This window comes from Apiospora kogelbergensis (assembly GCF_038363985.1).
Source record: "Apiospora kogelbergensis strain CBS 113332 chromosome Unknown utg000003l_segment0_segment0, whole genome shotgun sequence".
In the NCBI taxonomy this organism is placed as follows: domain Eukaryota; kingdom Fungi; phylum Ascomycota; class Sordariomycetes; order Amphisphaeriales; family Apiosporaceae; genus Apiospora; species Apiospora kogelbergensis.
The window spans coordinates 1,029,764-1,048,311 of record NW_027117420.1 but is presented as its reverse complement, the minus strand read 5'-3'; the positions used below and the strand labels follow the sequence as shown (position 1 = coordinate 1,048,311).

Genomic DNA, 18,548 nt, shown 5'->3' with positions numbered 1-18,548 from the left:
TCTTCTGTAATTTTCTTCTACCTCCTCCACGTGCCCCACCTAAGTATTCTATTACCTAAGTCAGGTACCCGGAAACTGCGACCTGGTCGTCTTTTCAGCTTGCAGATCTACCTACGCCCTGGATTGGGCCGTGATACTTCAACCGGGGATTGATTGAGTAACGATTAAACATATCTATTTGCATTTTCTACAAACCGGTAACCCTACCGAGACTGTCTAAGTTCACTAGCCTTTTTGTGTCTCGCGTTTAATAATACCGCGCCTTGCCCGTTTCATCCAACCTGTGCGTCGTCGGTGCACCATCGCCCTCGTCCAGGACGAGCTGCACGCGATCCAGCTCGTCAGCGCGAGCCCTCACAACCTTCTTCCAAGTCCGGGTCGACGTGACTCCCGCCCCCGCATCCATCAAATCCCCACCGGGCGCGGGCGTCTTGAGCGCAAGCATGATGAGCCCTTGCAGGTCGTCCCAGGCCGCGACGCTCAGGACGCGGATGCGGTGCCCGTGGCGGCTGCGCAGGTGACAAAGCTCGAGCACGTGGCCTACGGCGATTGCCGCCGCGTAAAGTACCACGGTCCCCACGTATATGCCCATAATGGCCTGCGCGAAGTGCAGCGTCTTGCGCTGCTGGCCCGTCCCGTACCCGTACCGCTCGGCCTCGATGTTGATGGGGAGCATGCTGCCCAGAAACTCCTTGTAGGCGTCGAGGCTCATGTTGACGGTCTTGTTCTGCAGGGCGTCGTGCACATGGGTCTTGTCGTCGACGGCCGTGATGTTGCTGACGCTCAGTCTCGGATGATGCTGTTTGTTCAGGTTGGCGTATGATAGAACCGTGGCGTCCTCCCGAAGTTTCACCATCGTGTCGTGCTGCGTTGAGGTCCGGGCCAGCCCCTCCGTCAGATAGACCCCGAACACCTTGGCCAGGAAGGTCTCGAGTGCCGTCCCATCGCCCGTGCGTGGCTGGCCCGAGTCGTTGGCGTTTTTGTCGTTGCCGTTGGCGTCTTTCGACGAGCTGAAGTGCTCCGTGAGCGCGTCAAGCGACGTCCATCGGTATGTGCCCGTCTGGTTGATCATCGGGCTTAGCAGCTTTAGCCATCCGTCATTGAATCGCACAACGCGACCCTGAAGGTCAGGGGTAGCTGGGTTCTTGTTGGCGAAGGCTGCTTGCATACTGTCGGCCGAGTTCATGGTCGACTGGAGCACACTGCTGACAGTTTGGTCTGTGGAGTACTGGGCCGGCATCCAACTTGCAATCATGTTGCAGAGATAGACCTTGGGTCCCGCCTGCCCGACGACGGGCTCTGTAATCTTCCCGGCGATGTATACCACGGATGAGTTTGTTTCGCTGAAGAAGCTGGTGACATCCTCCTCCACCTTTCCGTCCTTGAACCTAGACTTCTTGGGCTCGAGCTGACGCGGTATGTCTTTACGACTTTGACAGTCCTTGTCGCCCATGCAGTTGAAGTCCTTGGTAGGGTAAAATACCTTATCGGTCTTCATGAAGTCGTCCAGGTCATAGACATTACACTTTGACTGCACCATCGGCTGGTAGAGTACTGATGAAAACTTGGTACCCTGGACGGTGGACTCTCCTCGGGTAGCTAGCCGATATCGGGAGTTGCCCGACACTTCGCCAACGTTGGTGATGCCTATGTAGTTCTGGAAGAGTCCAATGCTATGGAGAAGGAAGTCGGAGGGAGTCGTGCTGAGAGTTACCGACCGGTCGGGACCGGCCTGGGCAAACTCCAAGCGTCGACCGATACTTGACGTGGTAGATTGGAACAAAAGGGGGCTGCTCAAGTCGGTGGCGGGCCAGTCCTTGACCCACTCGTTGATTTCGCGGAAGCCTCTCGCAGGGCACACACTCAAGTATATGCCAGACGATCTCACACACCGCTTCGTGTTTCTTGTGACCTCCATTGTAGGAGCCCAGACGAGGTCTTGACGTCTCCAATATATGATGGGTGATGCGATGTTGCTAAATGCGGTCCCAGGGGCGTAATCAAACCAACCTAATGCAGGGACCAAGAGTACGGCAGATACCGGGCCTACAAGGGTTGACATAATGGTGGCAAAGACCAAGAAACCACAGAGGAGGACTTCCCAGGGCCTCGTATTGTCTAAGCCCTGATGCCAGAAGGAGGGGCTGGCGAGATAGGCCAGGTCGCCGACACGGTAACCGCCGGTAAGGAAGCCGAGCCGGATACCATCGCCCACCAGACGGCGGCGAAACATGGACAAGGCGATGGCCGAGAGAGAAAATATGATCATGATCTCGTGCACCTTGGCCACGAGCTGGAGCAGGTTGGATGTGATGTCGTGGGTGAGCTGCTGGCCCAAGACCATGGGCCCCTCTTCAGGATACCAGAACACCCGCGCCGAGCCGATGTAGGTGACGGCGGCCGTCGCGGCCAACGCTGTGAGGTGAACCGGCCAGCTCTGGAAGAAGCGCACCCAGCTTGTCTCGAGTACTTTCTTTGGCACGCCAAAGGCGTGTAGGCTTTCTGCCTCCGTCTTGTGGGTGCCATCTTGGCCTTGAATATGCGCATAATCGGTCTTAGGGAAGGAATAGGAGGAAGCACGAGACGAGCCCTGTTGATGCAACAGTGGCCTGGTACCAGAGGGGTGTCATCGTCGTGCGCTTGAGGAACCTGGGAGTACTGCGAGAATCGGCGGCTGGCGTGGGACGGATCCGGCGGGGATACGGGATTCAGGCCATGGTGTGTGTCGCCGAGAGGCGAGTACATCCCGGCCGAAGACATACGCTGTCTCAGCTCAACGTCGTGTTGCGACATGGTTGCGAGGTCAACGAGCGGATGGGATCGAGTGCATGTCCACCAGACGGAGCCAAGGTAAAGCCAGAACAAGCGGAAAAGGCTACATGGCTTGCTTAAATGCTTTCAGATGGATACTGTTCTACGCCGCGAGGCTCTGGCAGAGTTCTTTGCTGGACCGAGCTGAGTGTCACCCCTGCTCCTCACCCCTGCCGAACACTAGAGTATACATCGCTGTCCATTAATGGGGTCCTCGAGGCGGCTTTGGGGGCCAAATTGTCGTCGAGCCTTGTGAGCAGAACCGTAAGGCTCGGGTTGATGAGAAAGCAGCTAAGGAGCAAGCAGGGGTCGGACCGGGTCTTGCACAGGCACTTTAGACAAGGACTGCAGCAAACGGCCATCCACCAATTTCCAGTGACGATTCGCAGACGGCTAACGGCAAGGCGCCGCCGGCAAGCAGAATGCCCCTAGAATCCTTCCTGGCCAAACTTCCCGCACTTCGCGCGCTGGTGTGGGAAATTTTCAAAAACTTCATGACCTTTGTCTCCCTTGGTGCTGACAAGCGCTGCTGCTAGTCGAGGAGGAATGGTGGTGATTGGGTGTTGCCCGTCAGCACTAATGACGCCGGCCTAATCTCTCACTCACCCTTGCAGCCGAGAACCCACGGAAATAGTGGGATTGTGCTGGATTCATAGGACATAATCATTTATTGCTCAGGTTTGAAATCCCCAGTATATCACACACACACTTATATATACATGTCATGCCCACAATCGCGATTCGCGATAACCGCCCGCTTTGTCCCCAGCAGCCCCCACCCCCTGAAATGTCTAGTCCCGTCAAAGGGCTATTAATAGCTCACAGCCCCGGCCCTTTGCTCATGAACGCGATCGGGAAACACTCCTCGACGACACCGCCCACCACGGTCCACTGCAGGTCCTTTTGTGTCTTCAGCGACTCCAGCCTTTTCTCCGACGGGTCGTCCACGAGGAACACCTTGGACGGTCGACCCTGGATGTTGCATACGATCGTGTAGAAAAAGTTCCCCTGTGTGTCGGCGGCCACATACACGCCTGGCGTGTCCGCCAACTCGCCATAGTTGACGGGTGCCAACGCGATCACGTTCGCCGTGCGCGGCCAGTCCTCGGTGCCCGCGAGCCGGAACCGCGATACACCGAAGGCTTTCATGGTGTCGGGGAAGTAATGAAACAGCCGGCCCTCGACGTCTTCCGTTGTCACGTTGTCGTAGCTCACCAGCGTCTTGTCTGCGTCCGCGGCGTCGGCAGGGACGAGATTAAAGGTGCCGGAAGCGTCTGTTGACAAGAGGTACTGGCCTGTCTCGTCGCGGAGCTGCACGTAGACGCTGCCGTCAGTGTTGTCTTTGTCTCCGTCTTCTGCGCCGGCTTGCTTGAGCATCTCATCGTAGTCGGCGTTGCTCAGGTAGTCGCTCTCGTTGTAGGCGCTTGTTCCGTTCGCGTAACCGTCGTCCAGAGTCAAGTCGGGCACGACGGGGTTGGTGTTGTTGCTCTCAGGAGTCGCTTGGCGTCGAGCAACCACCCCTTTCCCTTCTGTGTTGTCTGTGGCGCCCGTAGTGGGAGTCGACGATGGCTTTGAGGTAGCTGTGTTCTGCTCTATAATGGCTGTGAATCCCGTTGCTGCGCTCATGCTGGAGGTTGAGGCGGCCTCAACCGATCCTGTTGTGCTGGTCATACTTGTGCTGCTCGCAGTCTGCGTTTTGATGGGCGATCCGCCGAGCTGCTTGCATCCGGAAACCAGGTCACCGGACTTGTACTTCCAAATATCGCCTTGCTTCACCCCGAACAAGTCATACGTCAGATCGTTGGCCAAATTTACCGCGTAGGAAACACCGTTGTTGCAGGCAAGGGCTGTGTCCGTTGTACTAAAGGCATAATTTGCCGAGAACCTGATGGATGGCTTGTCAATGACGGCTACAAGCTTACTAAACTTAATGACCGGAATGTCTAGTCCAACTCCAACCTGCGGAAGTATTAGATCTAAGTACGTGACCTTGATGCTCCTATAAGCGCGAGGTAATTGGAACTCACAGTAATGGGAAGCCCAAGGCCTGCTTCGGCGCTAATCTCACCTGAGGCCTCAAACCGGTTCTTGAAAACAGGCTTGAAGCTGGCCGAGGACTTGCCGCTCACAATATCTAGGCTTGCGCCAAAGTCGTCGATGGTCATATGGGTACCAGTCAAGACCTTCCCACCGGCGGCAATGGCGATGTCCAGCTAGGCATCGAGCTTGAGCACCGGGCCGACGGTAACGATGTTGGGGATAGTCAGGCCGGGGATACCCACGCTAGCAATGGGCGTTTTGAATTCCCGGTTATATCTGGCCTCCGCCTCCAAGCCAAGGAAGAGGCCGGCATCGATGTTCCCATCCAGTCCAAGCTGGCCCTTGGTAAGGCCCCCGCCGAGGAGGGAGAAGGACAGCTGGCCGCCGACGTGGATCTTTCCCTTGACTTTGCAGTCCACGCAGTAGAGCCCGATAGCGCCCGAGGCGGCGCCGGCTTTGTTCTCCTTCTCCTTCTTGTATAGCTGGAACGCCGGTCCAAAGGGCGAATCAACAAGCTTCTTTGGCCCCAGATCGACGGGAAACGTCTTGTCGACCTTGGGGTTCGCTAAAGAAGAAACGGCGTCCACCACAACATGGGCTACTTTCTTGGCGCCCTCGACGACCGCCGCCGCCGTCTGCTTGACTGCCTTGGTGGCCGTCTTGACGACGCCCTTGGCACTTTTTGCCACGGTCCGGGCGATCTTATTGAATGGGTTGAATCTCTTGTGCAATACACGTCGCTTTATCTCTCTGCTTGTATCTGCTACATTGATCTCATCGTAGTCTTCGGCATTGACGTCAGCGATCTTGGGAGCGATATCTTTGATAGAGGACGGGAAGTCTTCTTTGGTGAAAGGTACGAAGCCTAGCATCTTATCCAGGGCGTCATCAAACACGGGGCCGCAGGCCGCGGCGGGGAGCCCGCTAAGGGTAGGTGCGGGTGGTGCGCCACAGCCGCCGTCAGAGTGTGTAGAGTCTCCCGCGTCTGGCTTAGCGGTAGGTCCGCCTGGAGGCTCACCACTGCTGCCGGAGCCAAAGCCGGAGCCGGCGCCGGCGCCTGAAGATGACTCATTCTTGCCACGGGGCTGGTATTGGCCCCAGGAGAGGTCGATATCGGTTACGGCCTCTTGTAGGGTAACCTCGATGGCAACAATGATGGCATCTAACCCATTGAAAACGATGCTGGATGTGAGGAAATAGACCTGGGCCCCGGTGCCTGCGCCTGCCCCGGTGCATTGCGTCGTGTAAGTTGACAAGAGTATCTGAGAAGGCCAGTTCCGTTGGCAGAACTTAGCCGCTTCGAGCGTTGTGAACGAGATGAGGAGTCCGTCAGTCTGACATCGGGTGTATTGGATGTAGGCGGAATGCTCAAGGAGCACGGTGGGGTGGGAATGGTTAGATCTAACCCAGGCATACTGATGCTTCGCTTTGGCGTCTGCGACACCGCCGGCGGGATTATAGTACACAGAGTGGCTCTCATCGGGTCTCAGGTTTTCCAAATCGTCAACGTCACAATCCCAGTGGATCGCTGGCTGCAACGTCACGAGGGGACTCTCGGGATGGACATCAGCCGCACCAGAGACTTGGTCTAGAGCAAGCGATGGCGGCACGGTAGACGGAGCCGTGGTGAATGTGGAAGCCGGTGGATAGGTGCTTGAGGAGTCAATAGGTAAGACTGGACTTTGTGGGAGGGATGGGCCATAGTCGTTCGTCAAAGGCCCAGTAGTCTGCGTGGCTGGGGCAAGGGCGCCGAGGTTTGCCACGGGAGGGTCAGGACGAAACGCATTCTGGCCGATATGTCCGTTGATATTGATGTCGATTTCAATTCTGGGGAGGCGGACTTCGGCAGATTTGGCACAGAGTGTATCGGTGACGAGTGTGTGATGGGTTTGAGTAACGTGATCAGTCACGATGCTGTGGGTGGCGGACTCAGTAGCAGTCATCGAAGAGGCCATGTTCTTGGGCAAGCCAATGGCCTGACTGACAAGGCATGAAGCCACCAGAAAGGCCACTTGAGCTCGTATCAAAGCCATTCCGTTTAGATTGACATAAATCAAGACAGTATCTGTAAAACGAAGCCCTACTACTATAGCTATGCCACTCAGGGGTAGCTACCAAGGCGAGAATCAAGCTTGAGTAACAAGTAACTATACAGGATCAGCAGACAGTACGGAATATATAGCTAACCTGTAGCTACTACGACGAAACCTTGTTGCTGATAATAAGGCTAACCCAGCCCCTACTAACCATCTAAGTCCGTGACCGTGTTGTTCTAGCCTATATTTTCTGGATACCGGAGAGTCAAGGCCCTGCCCCTTCATTTTAACGGAACACCGGCGGCCTTTCGCCGGGCCGAGCCTGGACTCATGCAATGAAGTGAGTAAAGGCGGGGACATTCTTCACGGTCCACAAGCATGTGATACTTCTGATAAGACAAAGAATTGATAAGTGGAAGGCAGGAATGTGGCCAGGAATCTCAAGAACGGGTGGTGGCGAGAATAGCCAAGGAATGTACATCAGCCACGTTTTGTGTCATAGGCTAGTTACAAACTCTTCTATGTTAGAGGTAAAACTAGCCCCCTCCATTCCATCAAAGCATTGACTCCAGATCTCCTACCATCAAAATCGTCAGATACTACTTTAATCCTCTTAGCCAGATGTATCACAAAACATATGTGCCTGCGTCAGACTTAACCTTGCTAAAGGCAATCGTAGATCAGTAGACTATCTGCTCTCTGGACGGAAAAACTAATTATGGTCCCTTCCGTGAAATCCATCGTAAGTTCTATCTATAACATTGAAGCTAAGAGTAGCGGTTTTTTTTTAGGGTAGACAGTCTTAACTTTCACGACTTTGTTTGGGGCTGAGAAGAGCTCGCTCTTAATATCAATATAAATTTGACACAACGTTCGCTTGTAGACTCGATACTTCTAAACCGTGTTAGCCACGTCTTCCATAGGGACTTTGACGATCAGGTCGCCAAGGTGGTCGATGTTGATAATATTAGGCATGGTGGCGTGGGGTGGCGATACCTTAAATGATATGGGCCTGACTAATTAGTTCAGTAATAGGACAGGAAATCCGCAGTAGCCGAGAGAGGAGTTCGTGAAGTGAGGCTGGAAAGAAATGGATTTGAAAGACATGTGAATGAATGAAATATGTTGGAGGGTATGAGGTTGAAATGGTCGAGCCTCGGATAATGTGGTTCTGAGGGATTTTGCTATGACAAAGTGATGAATAGGTGGAAGGAAATCTACCATGAAAGTTGGATAATGAGAATTAGAAGAAGGAAGTGAGATGAGGGCAGTGATCCAACTTGTGATTATTTTCAACGAAAGTCAATATGGAAGGAGCAGTACAATGAGAAAAAAAAAGCTCGGGAAGAGGATGAAACAATGCGAGAAAGGACCAGATCTGTAACTGATGGATGACGAACCTAGCGTTGGTAGACTTACAGTCTTGATGAGCGACTGGTTGGATCTGATTAGAATACCAATCGCAAAACAACAGTTCTCAAGCTACATAATTAGTTTATGCTTGTGAAGTGGAAGTTGCAATTCGCATTCGCATGGGATGGGAGCATTAACTAGAGATAAAATGAGATGCTTTGCAACAACTGCTTTAAAGAAGTTGTTTCATGGTTGAAATTTAGTAGCACTTTATAAGGCAAGAGTTCACATTTAAAGACCAAACTTCACAAGTCGCCAGTGTCGCCACAATAATTAGGAAGAAGCGCGAGTATTATTTGTAATTATGTCTAAGAGATCTAGTATAGAACGCTCTTGCCCGCTGATAATGTATTCGTATAACAGATATTTGCAACCATATAATCCAGCATATTAACAGTCCTCATCACTAAATTATGTCCAGAATAGTGAGCTCGTGTCCAAAAAAAGAGTCGCTATTGTTGCTCCGAGGGTAAAAAATCAAAAGAGGTCGTGATAGTGAACACCCCCCGCCTGAAAGCCGCAGAGGCCAGCAGGTGGATCACGCGTGGGGGTAAGGCCGCTTACTCGGAGGTGGGGGCGGCGCAGGTGGCGGGAACGCCGGAGTCGGTCTGGTTGGTGTAGGTCAAGCTGAAGGTAATGGTGTACTGGTCATTGCCTCGCTTCTGGCCGAAGTTGGTGGCAAGCGAGGAGTCCCAGGCCTGGGTGTACTGGAAGGGGAAGACGTGTTAGCAAATCCGGAGTCAAGGAACGAGGTGGAATAAGATAGTGGGCTCTTACCATGGAGCAGACTTGGCTCTGAGCGACGCCGTTCTTCATGAGGAGGTAGGAGTTGAAGAACTGGCAAGTGCGGAGGGCCTTGCCAGCGACGGGGTGCTTGCGCTCGTAATCGGCCTGGTCGTTGCAAGCCTTCTGGCAGTTCTCAGGCTTGTAAGAGCTCGAGGCAGAGATGGGGAAGGTTTGCGAGCGAATGAAGGTGTCGGTGCCCTCGCAGTTCTTGGGGGCGTTGATGGCGCCATCGAAGGGACCGTTGGGCTGGGTGTAGCCAGGAAGAGGGTCCCAGCGCTTGCTGAGGTAGCCGTTGGAGGCGGAAATCACGATGTGGAAGTCCTTGGTGCTCTCGGTGTCGGTGGTGACGAGGTTGCCAACGTTGGTAGCATGGTCCGCCGTGACGGGGACGGTCCAGAAGGTGCACTTGATGATAGTGGTGGGAGACGGCTTGGGGCAATCCTTGCCAGTGGCCTAGGGACATTTTAGTTTCACTATGCTACTTGACTGTGGATTATGTTACTTACGGTGAGGCCGTTGCGCTCATAGAAGATGTTGAAAGCGTTGCAACCGTCGATGGTGGTGTCGCAGGCCTTAGCACAGATAGCAGGGTCGTATCGGTCCACGGTGTGGAAAGTCTTGTAACCAGCACCCTCAATAGAGCCATGGAGGTTCTTGAAAGTGTTGATGTAGCCATCGGGGGTGGCGGCACCGTTGGCAGTGGCGGCAAAGTCGGGGTCATTGAGGAAACCAACATCGGTGGGAGGGTTGGAGTCGGGCCCCTTGCCCACGGCCTGAGATGGGCAGGTGGCGGGGGTCGAGTCACGCTTGGCGAAGCGGAGCCTGGAGACGGGAGTGAGCTCCTGGGCGTTGCCACCGAAGGGGACGGACTCGATGACGGGAGCCGGGACGGAATCGGCAAGTTCCTCGAGGTCGAGGAGCTGGGCCCGGGCAACAGCCGCGAGGGCAACAGTGGCGAAAGTGAAGCTCTTCATTTTGATGGATTGAGAGTGGGATTGGATGGACAGGGCTGAGAGAGAAGTTGACTCTTAAGAGGCTTCGGGGCTGTTGGATGCTTGAGAGGGCTGATTGGATTGCTTGCTGGTCTGGAGAGAGAAGGAAAGGGATTCTGGACGGGAAATGATCTGCGTTATATACATGATGCGACGCTGGGTTTCCCTGGAATCCACGATCAAGTGGACTAGGACGTGGACCCGACTCCGGGGAAAACACATGCTCGGTGGTTCTGGTCTGGGCCTCGTCCACCAGCAGGCAGTTCAGCGTCGAGACTCGATAGTGCCGTTGGCCGAAGAAGCAAAGCAAAGCGCAGCTCTCAAGCAGGCTGGCGACATGTTGTCAGGGCAAGGCGTCTGCGGTTAGCCCATGTCAGGCCATACCCCCGCAAGCGCGCAGCGGAGGTGCAAAGACACGAGGAAAAGTGGCCGCACTACAGCCTCCAGAAGCTGGACGGTGGGGAGCTGAGAATCCGTCACGGTCCGGCGTGGTCAGCCCGGGCTAGACCTGGGCAGAGCCATTGGTTCGGGACCGGGTTGGGACTCTGCTTTGGGGTTAGGTGAGGGATGGCTCGATTGCGTTGAGTTGTCCGTGGGACTATTGAGCGACTTCGCGCTAACGTCGACTGACCCCAAGCCACGGTTTATGCATAGGAAGAGGCGGATGGCAAGATGGCAGATGGTTTCTGGATGGTTGTGCAGAATCTAGACAATGGAAATTGTAGGTGATTTGGGGACCTGACGCTAGCCGGCGCCACGAGGAAAGCGGCGTCTTGGGACGGACGCCCCTGCCAGCCTGGCCTGGTGCAGATCCAGATGCTCGGGTTTCTTCTGTCCTGGTAGCCTGGGTTTCTGCGTTCCCTTGTCAAAGGCAGGCAGCTCACGATAAGACGAGGAACAGCCAAGGGCCAAGCACCATCTGTGCACCGTCTGCAATCCCTCCTTCGCCAATCTGGTGATACCAATCAGTGCTGCTAGCGTCAGTTGGCTCATCGATTGCTCGAGGCGAAATTGCCCAAGGCAACCAGTCATTTGGGAACATGACGCTAGCGACAATCAGCCCCCAGGCACTTGCACCTTAAATGGCGCCAGCTAACGTGCTAAATTGCGTAGCTCAGGTGCCCAAGTCGCTTACGGCTTAAGCCACCTGCACCTGTCAAGCTGAACCTTCGACATCCGTCCCGTTGTCACGTCTAGATTCCACCAGTTTCGCTGACAAAGAACAACCCTCGATCCAGGCCACTCTCCGCCCTAATGAATAGTTGCGTCAGGTCGGTCGGTAGAGACCCTGACTAACCCTCGGCACCCATCGGGCTCGCGTAAACCTATCCAATCCGGATCTTGCAATTCTTTGCGGCTGAGTCTCTGTCACCCCCATGTGCTCAATTGATTTGTTTGCCATCAAAGGCTGGGGCCAGAGCTGGACTTGGCCTTTTGTCTTGTCAGAATCACGTCTTCAGCTTTCCACCCTCAAGCAGAGGCCGACCAATGTCGTACGGGAGACTCATCGAGCATCGTGGCCTTTGTGTGTGCATCTTCAGTTGCCTGAGGACAGACTAGGGGACCGAGACCTGGATTCGGCCTGGCCCGAACCCTGAATCCTCACCTATCTCGTGGAAAGCCCGATCTAGAAACCGTCTAGCTCGGCCCGCAGGCCTGACCGCCAAATCGAGAGCCGCTTGGAGTAGATCGTGGTTGAGACCGCCACCCAGACCACGTAAATAAGCACTCGATTTACCTGGCACGGGCCTCAGATCTTGGTCCCCTGTCTCCACGACGATTTGCATTGGACCTGATCCGTTGACCCCGCGAGAATCTTGGGCCAGAACGCTCTTCTATCATGTGCCATCTTTCAGCAGGTTCGAGACTTCTTCGATCAATCACTTCAACCCCAGTTCTAGCCAGCCCAAAGATGTCGCTGTTCATTGGTCCATTACGAAAATCCCGGCCTATTGTGTTGGAATAGGCGATGATGGCCTGCAGTCGGAGCCCCCGAAAGGCAAACTTTTCTCATGTTGTTTTCAGATTTGCTTCTTTCGGGCATTGGTCCCGAAATAGCTGTATGTTTGCTTCTAGCTAGACTTCCCGCCGTCACATTGTCGATGGCCCGCATCTCTTTCAGCCTTAGCTCCGGACTCGAGGCCGAGTAATGCATGGCAGGACTGGCACATACGTGAACAACGGGTAAGAACAAAAAAGAAAGGGCGAGATCGAATGCTAACTGCATGGCTCGTTGATCTCGTCACTTGGTAATTTTTGCTTTTCGTGTACCAAACCACTGGCAAAGGTCTTGGGCTAGGGCGTATGATGCCAGGCGCTTTTTCAAACTGTAGATGTGGAAGACCCTAACGTCGCTTGATGTAATGGCTTAATGCGCATGGTACTGTATGTGCACAGTCCTGAAAAGTACCCCTCAAGTTCGTTTTGATAATGCTCCAGTTCAGTCAAAGGGAGCTGGGCATGGCTATGTGGAAAATATGTGGTGTCCGAGCGGTTGACAATCTGATATTGCACCACAGTGAAACTTGAATCAAGGCCTTGAAGTAAATCAGAATGTTAAATATTTCGACACCAAGAAAGGAGCTTAGCCATGTGGCCATACACCAGACCAAAATAATCATGTATTACGCATTGTAATAGAAATGTTTAAGAAAAGAACCAGAAAAATCCCCAATGCCCCGCGTCATCTATCATCAACCCAACACCATTTACTGTTATTACTAAACCATCCGAGCGAGGAGTCCAGAGGGCCAGCATCGGACGAGTGCTTTGCGGGCCTCATCGAGAGCCAGAAGACCCAGTCCTAGAGCGGCGAGAGAGAAATAATGCCCAAAAGGCGGGCCGGCGAAGCCCAAAGTGGCCTGGAGATCAGGAATGTAGGCCCTAATGGCGGCAACTCCCAACGACGCGAGGATGGCGGCGAAGAGCAGTAGATCCTGGATCTTATAGTTGAAGGCCAGCGGATGCTAGAAAATAGACAGGTAGCGTGTGCAGACTGACATCAGGTTGGACCATTGCCTGAAGAGAGAAGAACATGAAAAATAGTGAGCCAGGAAGCTGCCATGAGGTTATTTCAGGTCTATTTGATTGAAAGATTTGTTATGAAAGAGTTCCCGAGCCATTGGGTATAATGGCCACTTAGTTGTGTGCGCCATTAAAGAGTAATATATATGATAAAAACCTTTATATCTATAAAGTGGAAAGTAAAATAAAATCCCCGGTCGCCAAAGCGCCAGGCCCCTGGTATGGTCCATAATACAACCCCTAACACCGACAACAACACCCGTCCGTAAAATGCTACAATAAGAAGATCGAAATGAGTAGTGGCATCCTAAGCATCCTTGGCCGGGTCGAAACCGGGGACCGAGTTACCAGCAGCCGCGCGCAGCGTGTTAGTGAACTTATCGTCCTTGTCCCAGAACTTGGGGCCGACGCCGCCGTTGAAGGCCTTGAACAGAATATCGCGGAGGCTGCCCTTACCGGCCACCGAGGGCCAGTTGTTCCAGCCGATCAAGTTGCCGAGGACCCACTTCTTGGTGTAGTTCTCCTGCTTCTTGTCGTCGTCGCCGTTGGCGAAGCGCCAGCAGTGCGTGTTGGGCCCGTCCTTGTGGTAGACCATCTTGGCGTGCGTGCCGTCCTTCAGGAACCCGTCGTTCTTGGCGTGCTCGTACTTGCCGTGGCACGAGGGGGCCACGCGCTTGATGTCGTCGCCCTTCGCGAAGACGACGATGTTTTCCCAGTCATGGTTGTGGCCATGGCCAAAGGAGCCCCAGACGGGTTGGTCCTTCTCAAAGTAGTACTCATACCTGTGTTTTTCTTGATAAGCATGATGTTATTGAATAATGGGGCTGTAGAGCAATGTCAAGGACACTTACATGATGGCGCACCATCCATTGTTGCAACGAGATCGGCTGTACAGGTTGTTGAACTCGAGACGGTTGTTGTCGCGGCAATCGCTGGCCATGCCCTTGCCCACGGGATTAGGCAGACCGGGGTTAGTGTTTCCCTCAGGGCCAATGGCTGCCGTGAAGTAACAACCATCAGTATCGAAGTCGGTCATGGGGTGAAACTTCTGCTCGAGGGCAGAGGCACTATCGCCTAAACGTCCGACAATTTTGGCCTCACCGGCGGCGATAAGGACGCCTAGGAGGAGTGCTGTCTGAATTGCGTGCATGTTGTAGATGTGAGAGAGTGTAAGTTGAAGCGTAAGGCAAAGAGAAGAAAATGAGGTTCTCGAGGAATGTTGGTGAGGCTGGTATCTTTCTGTTCAATGGTTGAGATGATGATGTTAAGAGATGATAGAAGTTACAGCGGCGCCAAAGTGCTCTTTATATGCATTTTCGACACGCATCTGCGATGGTATCTCCTTTACTCTAGAAAGGATGTTGACTATTGTCTCTTCGCCCCCGAATGCTTGCTTACTACCAGCCAATACACTTAGAGATGGAATGAAGGCATAAACACAACAGAGCCTAGGCCTTCAACGTTGAGCTACGAGCCAACCAGTCAGGTTGAGCAAAGTAACTTCAATACAACGAGTAGCTGAACAACCGAAACAATTGGCGGCTTAGAGCTATAGTAGGATTACTCGGGTGCTATTTCCAGAACCTCACATATTGGCTCAAGGCCAGGCTGAGACAGAGTAAAATAGGCCTCATGCAGGCATTCGAGAAGCAGCTGAGTGTACTAATAAATGCTCGGCTTGGCATCTCTTATATCTTGCCGTGACTTACACAATAACGATCGTGGTTTAGTAAGACATCCAGGGGCTATATGGGCATGGGCGTCAGCTTCGTGTGGGTGGAGTAAGTCGAGATCATTTATACACGAACTATCCACAGAGTAAGCGACACAATTGGCCGGGGGTCAACTAAGATTGCGAGTTCGGCCCCTGGTATTCGGCTAACCAAGGCAATGACTAAAATTAGAATCAGCCCAGCCCGAAGGGCGATTTAAGGCTGCGCCACCACAACGGCCATTCTGAATAATGTCTGCATCTCCCGCTCGCCCAACTATCCTATTGCTCTAGGGAGCGTTTCAGATTCCTTTACAATAGGGTGTCACCCCTCCTCGGAATGAATCTAGTTCGGCCTATTGCACTGGGAGGCCATGACCTCAGCTCTTCATTCACGAGTACGACTACCAAATCTGCCAGTGACCCTCACCGCCTAGGGGCCTGGACCAGCCTATTACCAAGCCCTTTACCCGTCTTGATGATGGCACCTGGCTGCATGGTCGCCAGGAGGCAGATATGTACCGACTGCTTCTCGACGCCTACCAAATGCGAATGGAGAATTTATATACTATGGAAGGAAACGTAGACGAGGACTGCCTGCATAGTACGATACAATACCAGATGGGTCTAAGCGTTAAGTCTCTTACACAACAACGTTCAAAGAGCGGGTTCAAGATTGTCTAAATAGAGCGAGCCCTGTCTCCTTCCTCACTTCCTTCTTTCCTCCTTTTCGCTGCCGGCCGGGTGTAAGCAGCTAGCAGCCGTGTCAAGTCAGTCTCTATATCGATTATATAAACCGGCATGGAATTGTGTAATCGATAACTTCCTCCTTGCTGACTCCTTTCTAGCCGCCTCTTGGTTGTGTGCTATGTGCTAAATAATCTCCTTCTAGAGTGAGTACATAGGTTTGGGAAGGCGCTCGCAAAAGTGGCCGTTTTGAGGGAAGACGTTTTGGCACCCGATCACCGTCCGACCTGGAAGTAGCGTGGTACAAATTATTTGCTGCCCCTTCCACATGGATTCCATATCAAATGAAATCCTGAAATAGCCCATCATGTGTGATACGTACTTGAAGCGTATCTAGGGACGCCTCTTACGTCAAATCTGGGGTCCCAGGGAAATAGGGACCCTTTGGCAAAGTCTCAAGCGCCTCCCGATCAACACCCTTCTAGTCCGGATAGCCAGACACATTCATGAGGATGTCGAGCTCGGCCAAAAGACTTTTCATGATGTGCCGAACTCCCTCTTCGCCCCCTGCACTGAGCCTCCATACCCAGAGGCGGCCGACGAAGACGAATTTGGCACCCAGGACGAGGGCTTTTAAAACGTCGGATGCGCCGCGAATTCCCGAGTCATACATGAACTGGCTCACGGCCAGTTAGTCAAATATTGAGGAAACGCGAATCGTGTTGCTTACGTATGTTTTCTCTCCGACCGCGCCGACAATCTTCTTCAATGCGTCCAGGCTAGCAATAGCGCCGTCTACATGGCGCCTTGCATGGTTCGACACGACAATTCCGTCGACGCCGACCTCGACAGCCTTGTGGACATTCGCCGCGCTCTGGATTCCCTTAATGATGCATGGCTTGCTGTCCGGGATATCCTTCCACTGCTTCAAGGGACCGGGATCCCCTCCCACGTGTGTGAGTGGCCATGTCATATGTGCTTGTCGATTCACTCCTGGCCGGCGTTACCCGCGGAGTAGAACCTGCAGAGTGTTAGTCAGCGCCAGGAGAGGCAATGTGCAAACGACTGAGACATTGGTATCGTCGTGATTGCCGCCAGGATCCCAGCCTGTGAACGTACCATTCGCCTTTACTGAGACGTTCCTCGGTGGGCTTCTTCAGTTTGTCTGGGTCTAATGCACGATCTTAGCAGTCGACCGTTGTGTAATAGAATATGGATACAAATGTATGTTCATTGGCGGGTGCGTTTCGTCATTGGGCGTCCAGAACAGCTCCCTCTGCATCAGGCCCCATTGGGGTGTGCTTCGAGCATCGAGGTTGGGATTGTTTGGGTCGCTCATATTGTCGTCGAGATTAGCCAGGCCAAGAATCCGGTGTCAAAAGTGCCGAAACGAAGAAGGGAACGGATTTAAAAGCCAGTTTATCGGTAATGGATGGAGTGCCGAGATGCCCATGATGGGTAGATCTGGTCTCAGTAGTCGCACGGGTGAGCGGGAAGGTGATGCTCGCTACGTATAACATTAAGACTGCTATCATCATCCTTTGTGATAATTGATTGGCTACTGATCCAATGTTGGCGTTGTAATAAGCCGGACTAGTGCCTTCCGCTGAGAGACTAGTTCACATGCCTTACATAAAATTCCGGCCAAGTGATAGGGAGTATTAAGAAAGCTTACTAGGCAATCGTTTGCTCAATGGTTTCGAAGTAGTTGGTGATTTATAAGGAGAATCTGACGATGCAGAGATCTTATGTTAATGCCTACCGGCCCCTTTTCCTCTACAACGCAGTTTAAAGTCCATTGTAGTATCATCATAATGCCAAATACCTATATGAATGCATATGCCGAATCAACGTGGCAGAAATAACAATCCAGCAAAGGGGTTGTAATTTATTTTATAGATTTACTATGTGACTGGTTGTTTGTGTAAATCGTCGTAATAACCGAGCAGAGAACACAGTCAGTGTGACTGAGAAACTCTCTGTGAATGGCTTGAAGCATGAAGACCGAAATATACGTGATGTATTGTGGTTGGTATTTATCTGAGTTGAGCCTACGACATGGGCAGCTATTCGGGTCGATATGTCAAATACGTTGGCGATGCCAGTCACGATGATGCAGCATCCTATTTTGAGGAAATCAGGAGCTGTATAAAGTTCGAATCCCAGGCACTCCAGTCTTCTTGAGTTCCTTCGATTCTTTAACGTATAGGTAAAGAGAAGCGAAACTAATATCCAAAAGCAAAACAGATATTGCAACACTCTTTATAAGGCGTATCGACCGCTTCGCTCAAAATCAAAGCCGCCAAGATGCCGCGAGAAGTCTGTTATTACATATCGCCCAGTGGGCAAGTCTCCTACCCGAGCGGCCACCACGGCCACCACGGGCACCACGGGCATCACGGGCATCACGGACATCACGGACATCATGGGCACCACGGCCATCACTACCAATCCTATCGCTCTGGTGGGTATAACCCGGATCGAATGAATGCCTTCACATTCTTCGGCGGTGGCGGCACTGGCTCGCACCGAAACCGTAGCGGGTACGGAATGTCTAGGCGTCCTGGAGAGGTTAACTGTACATTAATGTAATGAGTGGAATGGGGAAGCAGATGAGCCACAGGTCTATACACGTAACGCAGGCATAGCTTCTCGCCAGCGCTGACGTGTTACATTCTCTTCTTTCGTTGTGGTTGGGGATCATAAGCGTACAAGGCAAGCTGGATGGGGAAATCAATCCGGCATTGAGCAAGATGTTCAAGGATCAGTCTTCGGGATGTGACGTACCCAGGAGCCAGGTTGGCGGATTATTAAGGGGTGAAGACACGACAGGACGGATGAAGCAGGGACGATGATTGGTGGAAAGATGAGCAAACCCCCGGACTAGTTTCCGGTCTGGGAGCGCCCACTTTATATCTGAAATCTAGTTTGCTCCCCGTCGCTGCCGCTAAATATTGGACGATGCTTGTTCCAACTGCCCACGCTGTTCCCAGCTCGCGAGGCTCACAGGGCAGTAAAGGGCCTGCCAGTCCCGCGATCTAATTTCCA

The 18,548-nt window shown here is 52.9% G+C and overlaps 7 protein-coding genes across 7 annotated transcripts; all 7 read right to left on the bottom strand.

Annotated features, from left to right (window-relative positions):
- Positions 1-247: 247 nt before the first annotated feature.
- On the bottom strand, positions 248-2,793 carry PG998_005055 (uncharacterized protein; the record flags this gene model as incomplete). Its single annotated transcript, XM_066871873.1, has 2 exons — positions 248-2,590; positions 2,650-2,793. The coding sequence occupies 2 exons, from the start codon at positions 2,791-2,793 to the stop codon at positions 248-250; spliced, it is 2,487 nt and encodes an 828-aa protein (XP_066731970.1).
- Positions 2,794-3,630: 837 nt separating this feature from the next.
- PG998_005054 (uncharacterized protein) lies at positions 3,631-4,976 on the bottom strand (the record flags this gene model as incomplete). Its single annotated transcript, XM_066871872.1, has 2 exons — positions 3,631-4,658; positions 4,880-4,976. 2 exons carry the CDS (start codon positions 4,974-4,976, stop codon positions 3,631-3,633), a joined length of 1,125 nt encoding a protein of 374 aa, XP_066731969.1.
- Positions 4,977-5,024: 48 nt separating this feature from the next.
- Positions 5,025-6,806, bottom strand: PG998_005053 (uncharacterized protein; the record flags this gene model as incomplete). The annotated part of the gene is made up of 1 exon (XM_066871871.1): positions 5,025-6,806. One exon carries the CDS (start codon positions 6,804-6,806, stop codon positions 5,025-5,027), a length of 1,782 nt encoding a protein of 593 aa, XP_066731968.1.
- Positions 6,807-8,860: 2,054 nt separating this feature from the next.
- PG998_005052 (uncharacterized protein) lies at positions 8,861-10,060 on the bottom strand (the record flags this gene model as incomplete). The annotated part of the gene is made up of 3 exons (XM_066871870.1): positions 8,861-9,007; positions 9,078-9,539; positions 9,593-10,060. The coding sequence occupies 3 exons, from the start codon at positions 10,058-10,060 to the stop codon at positions 8,861-8,863; spliced, it is 1,077 nt and encodes a 358-aa protein (XP_066731967.1).
- A 3,349-nt stretch (positions 10,061-13,409) lies between these two features.
- Positions 13,410-14,252, bottom strand: PG998_005051 (uncharacterized protein; the record flags this gene model as incomplete). Its single annotated transcript, XM_066871869.1, has 2 exons — positions 13,410-13,884; positions 13,954-14,252. 2 exons carry the CDS (start codon positions 14,250-14,252, stop codon positions 13,410-13,412), a joined length of 774 nt encoding a protein of 257 aa, XP_066731966.1.
- A 1,729-nt stretch (positions 14,253-15,981) lies between these two features.
- PG998_005050 (uncharacterized protein) lies at positions 15,982-16,473 on the bottom strand (the record flags this gene model as incomplete). Its single annotated transcript, XM_066871868.1, has 2 exons — positions 15,982-16,176; positions 16,231-16,473. 2 exons carry the CDS (start codon positions 16,471-16,473, stop codon positions 15,982-15,984), a joined length of 438 nt encoding a protein of 145 aa, XP_066731965.1.
- Positions 16,474-17,762: 1,289 nt separating this feature from the next.
- PG998_005049 (uncharacterized protein) lies at positions 17,763-17,942 on the bottom strand (the record flags this gene model as incomplete). The annotated part of the gene is made up of 1 exon (XM_066871867.1): positions 17,763-17,942. One exon carries the CDS (start codon positions 17,940-17,942, stop codon positions 17,763-17,765), a length of 180 nt encoding a protein of 59 aa, XP_066731964.1.
- Between the last annotated feature and the right edge of the window lie 606 nt (positions 17,943-18,548).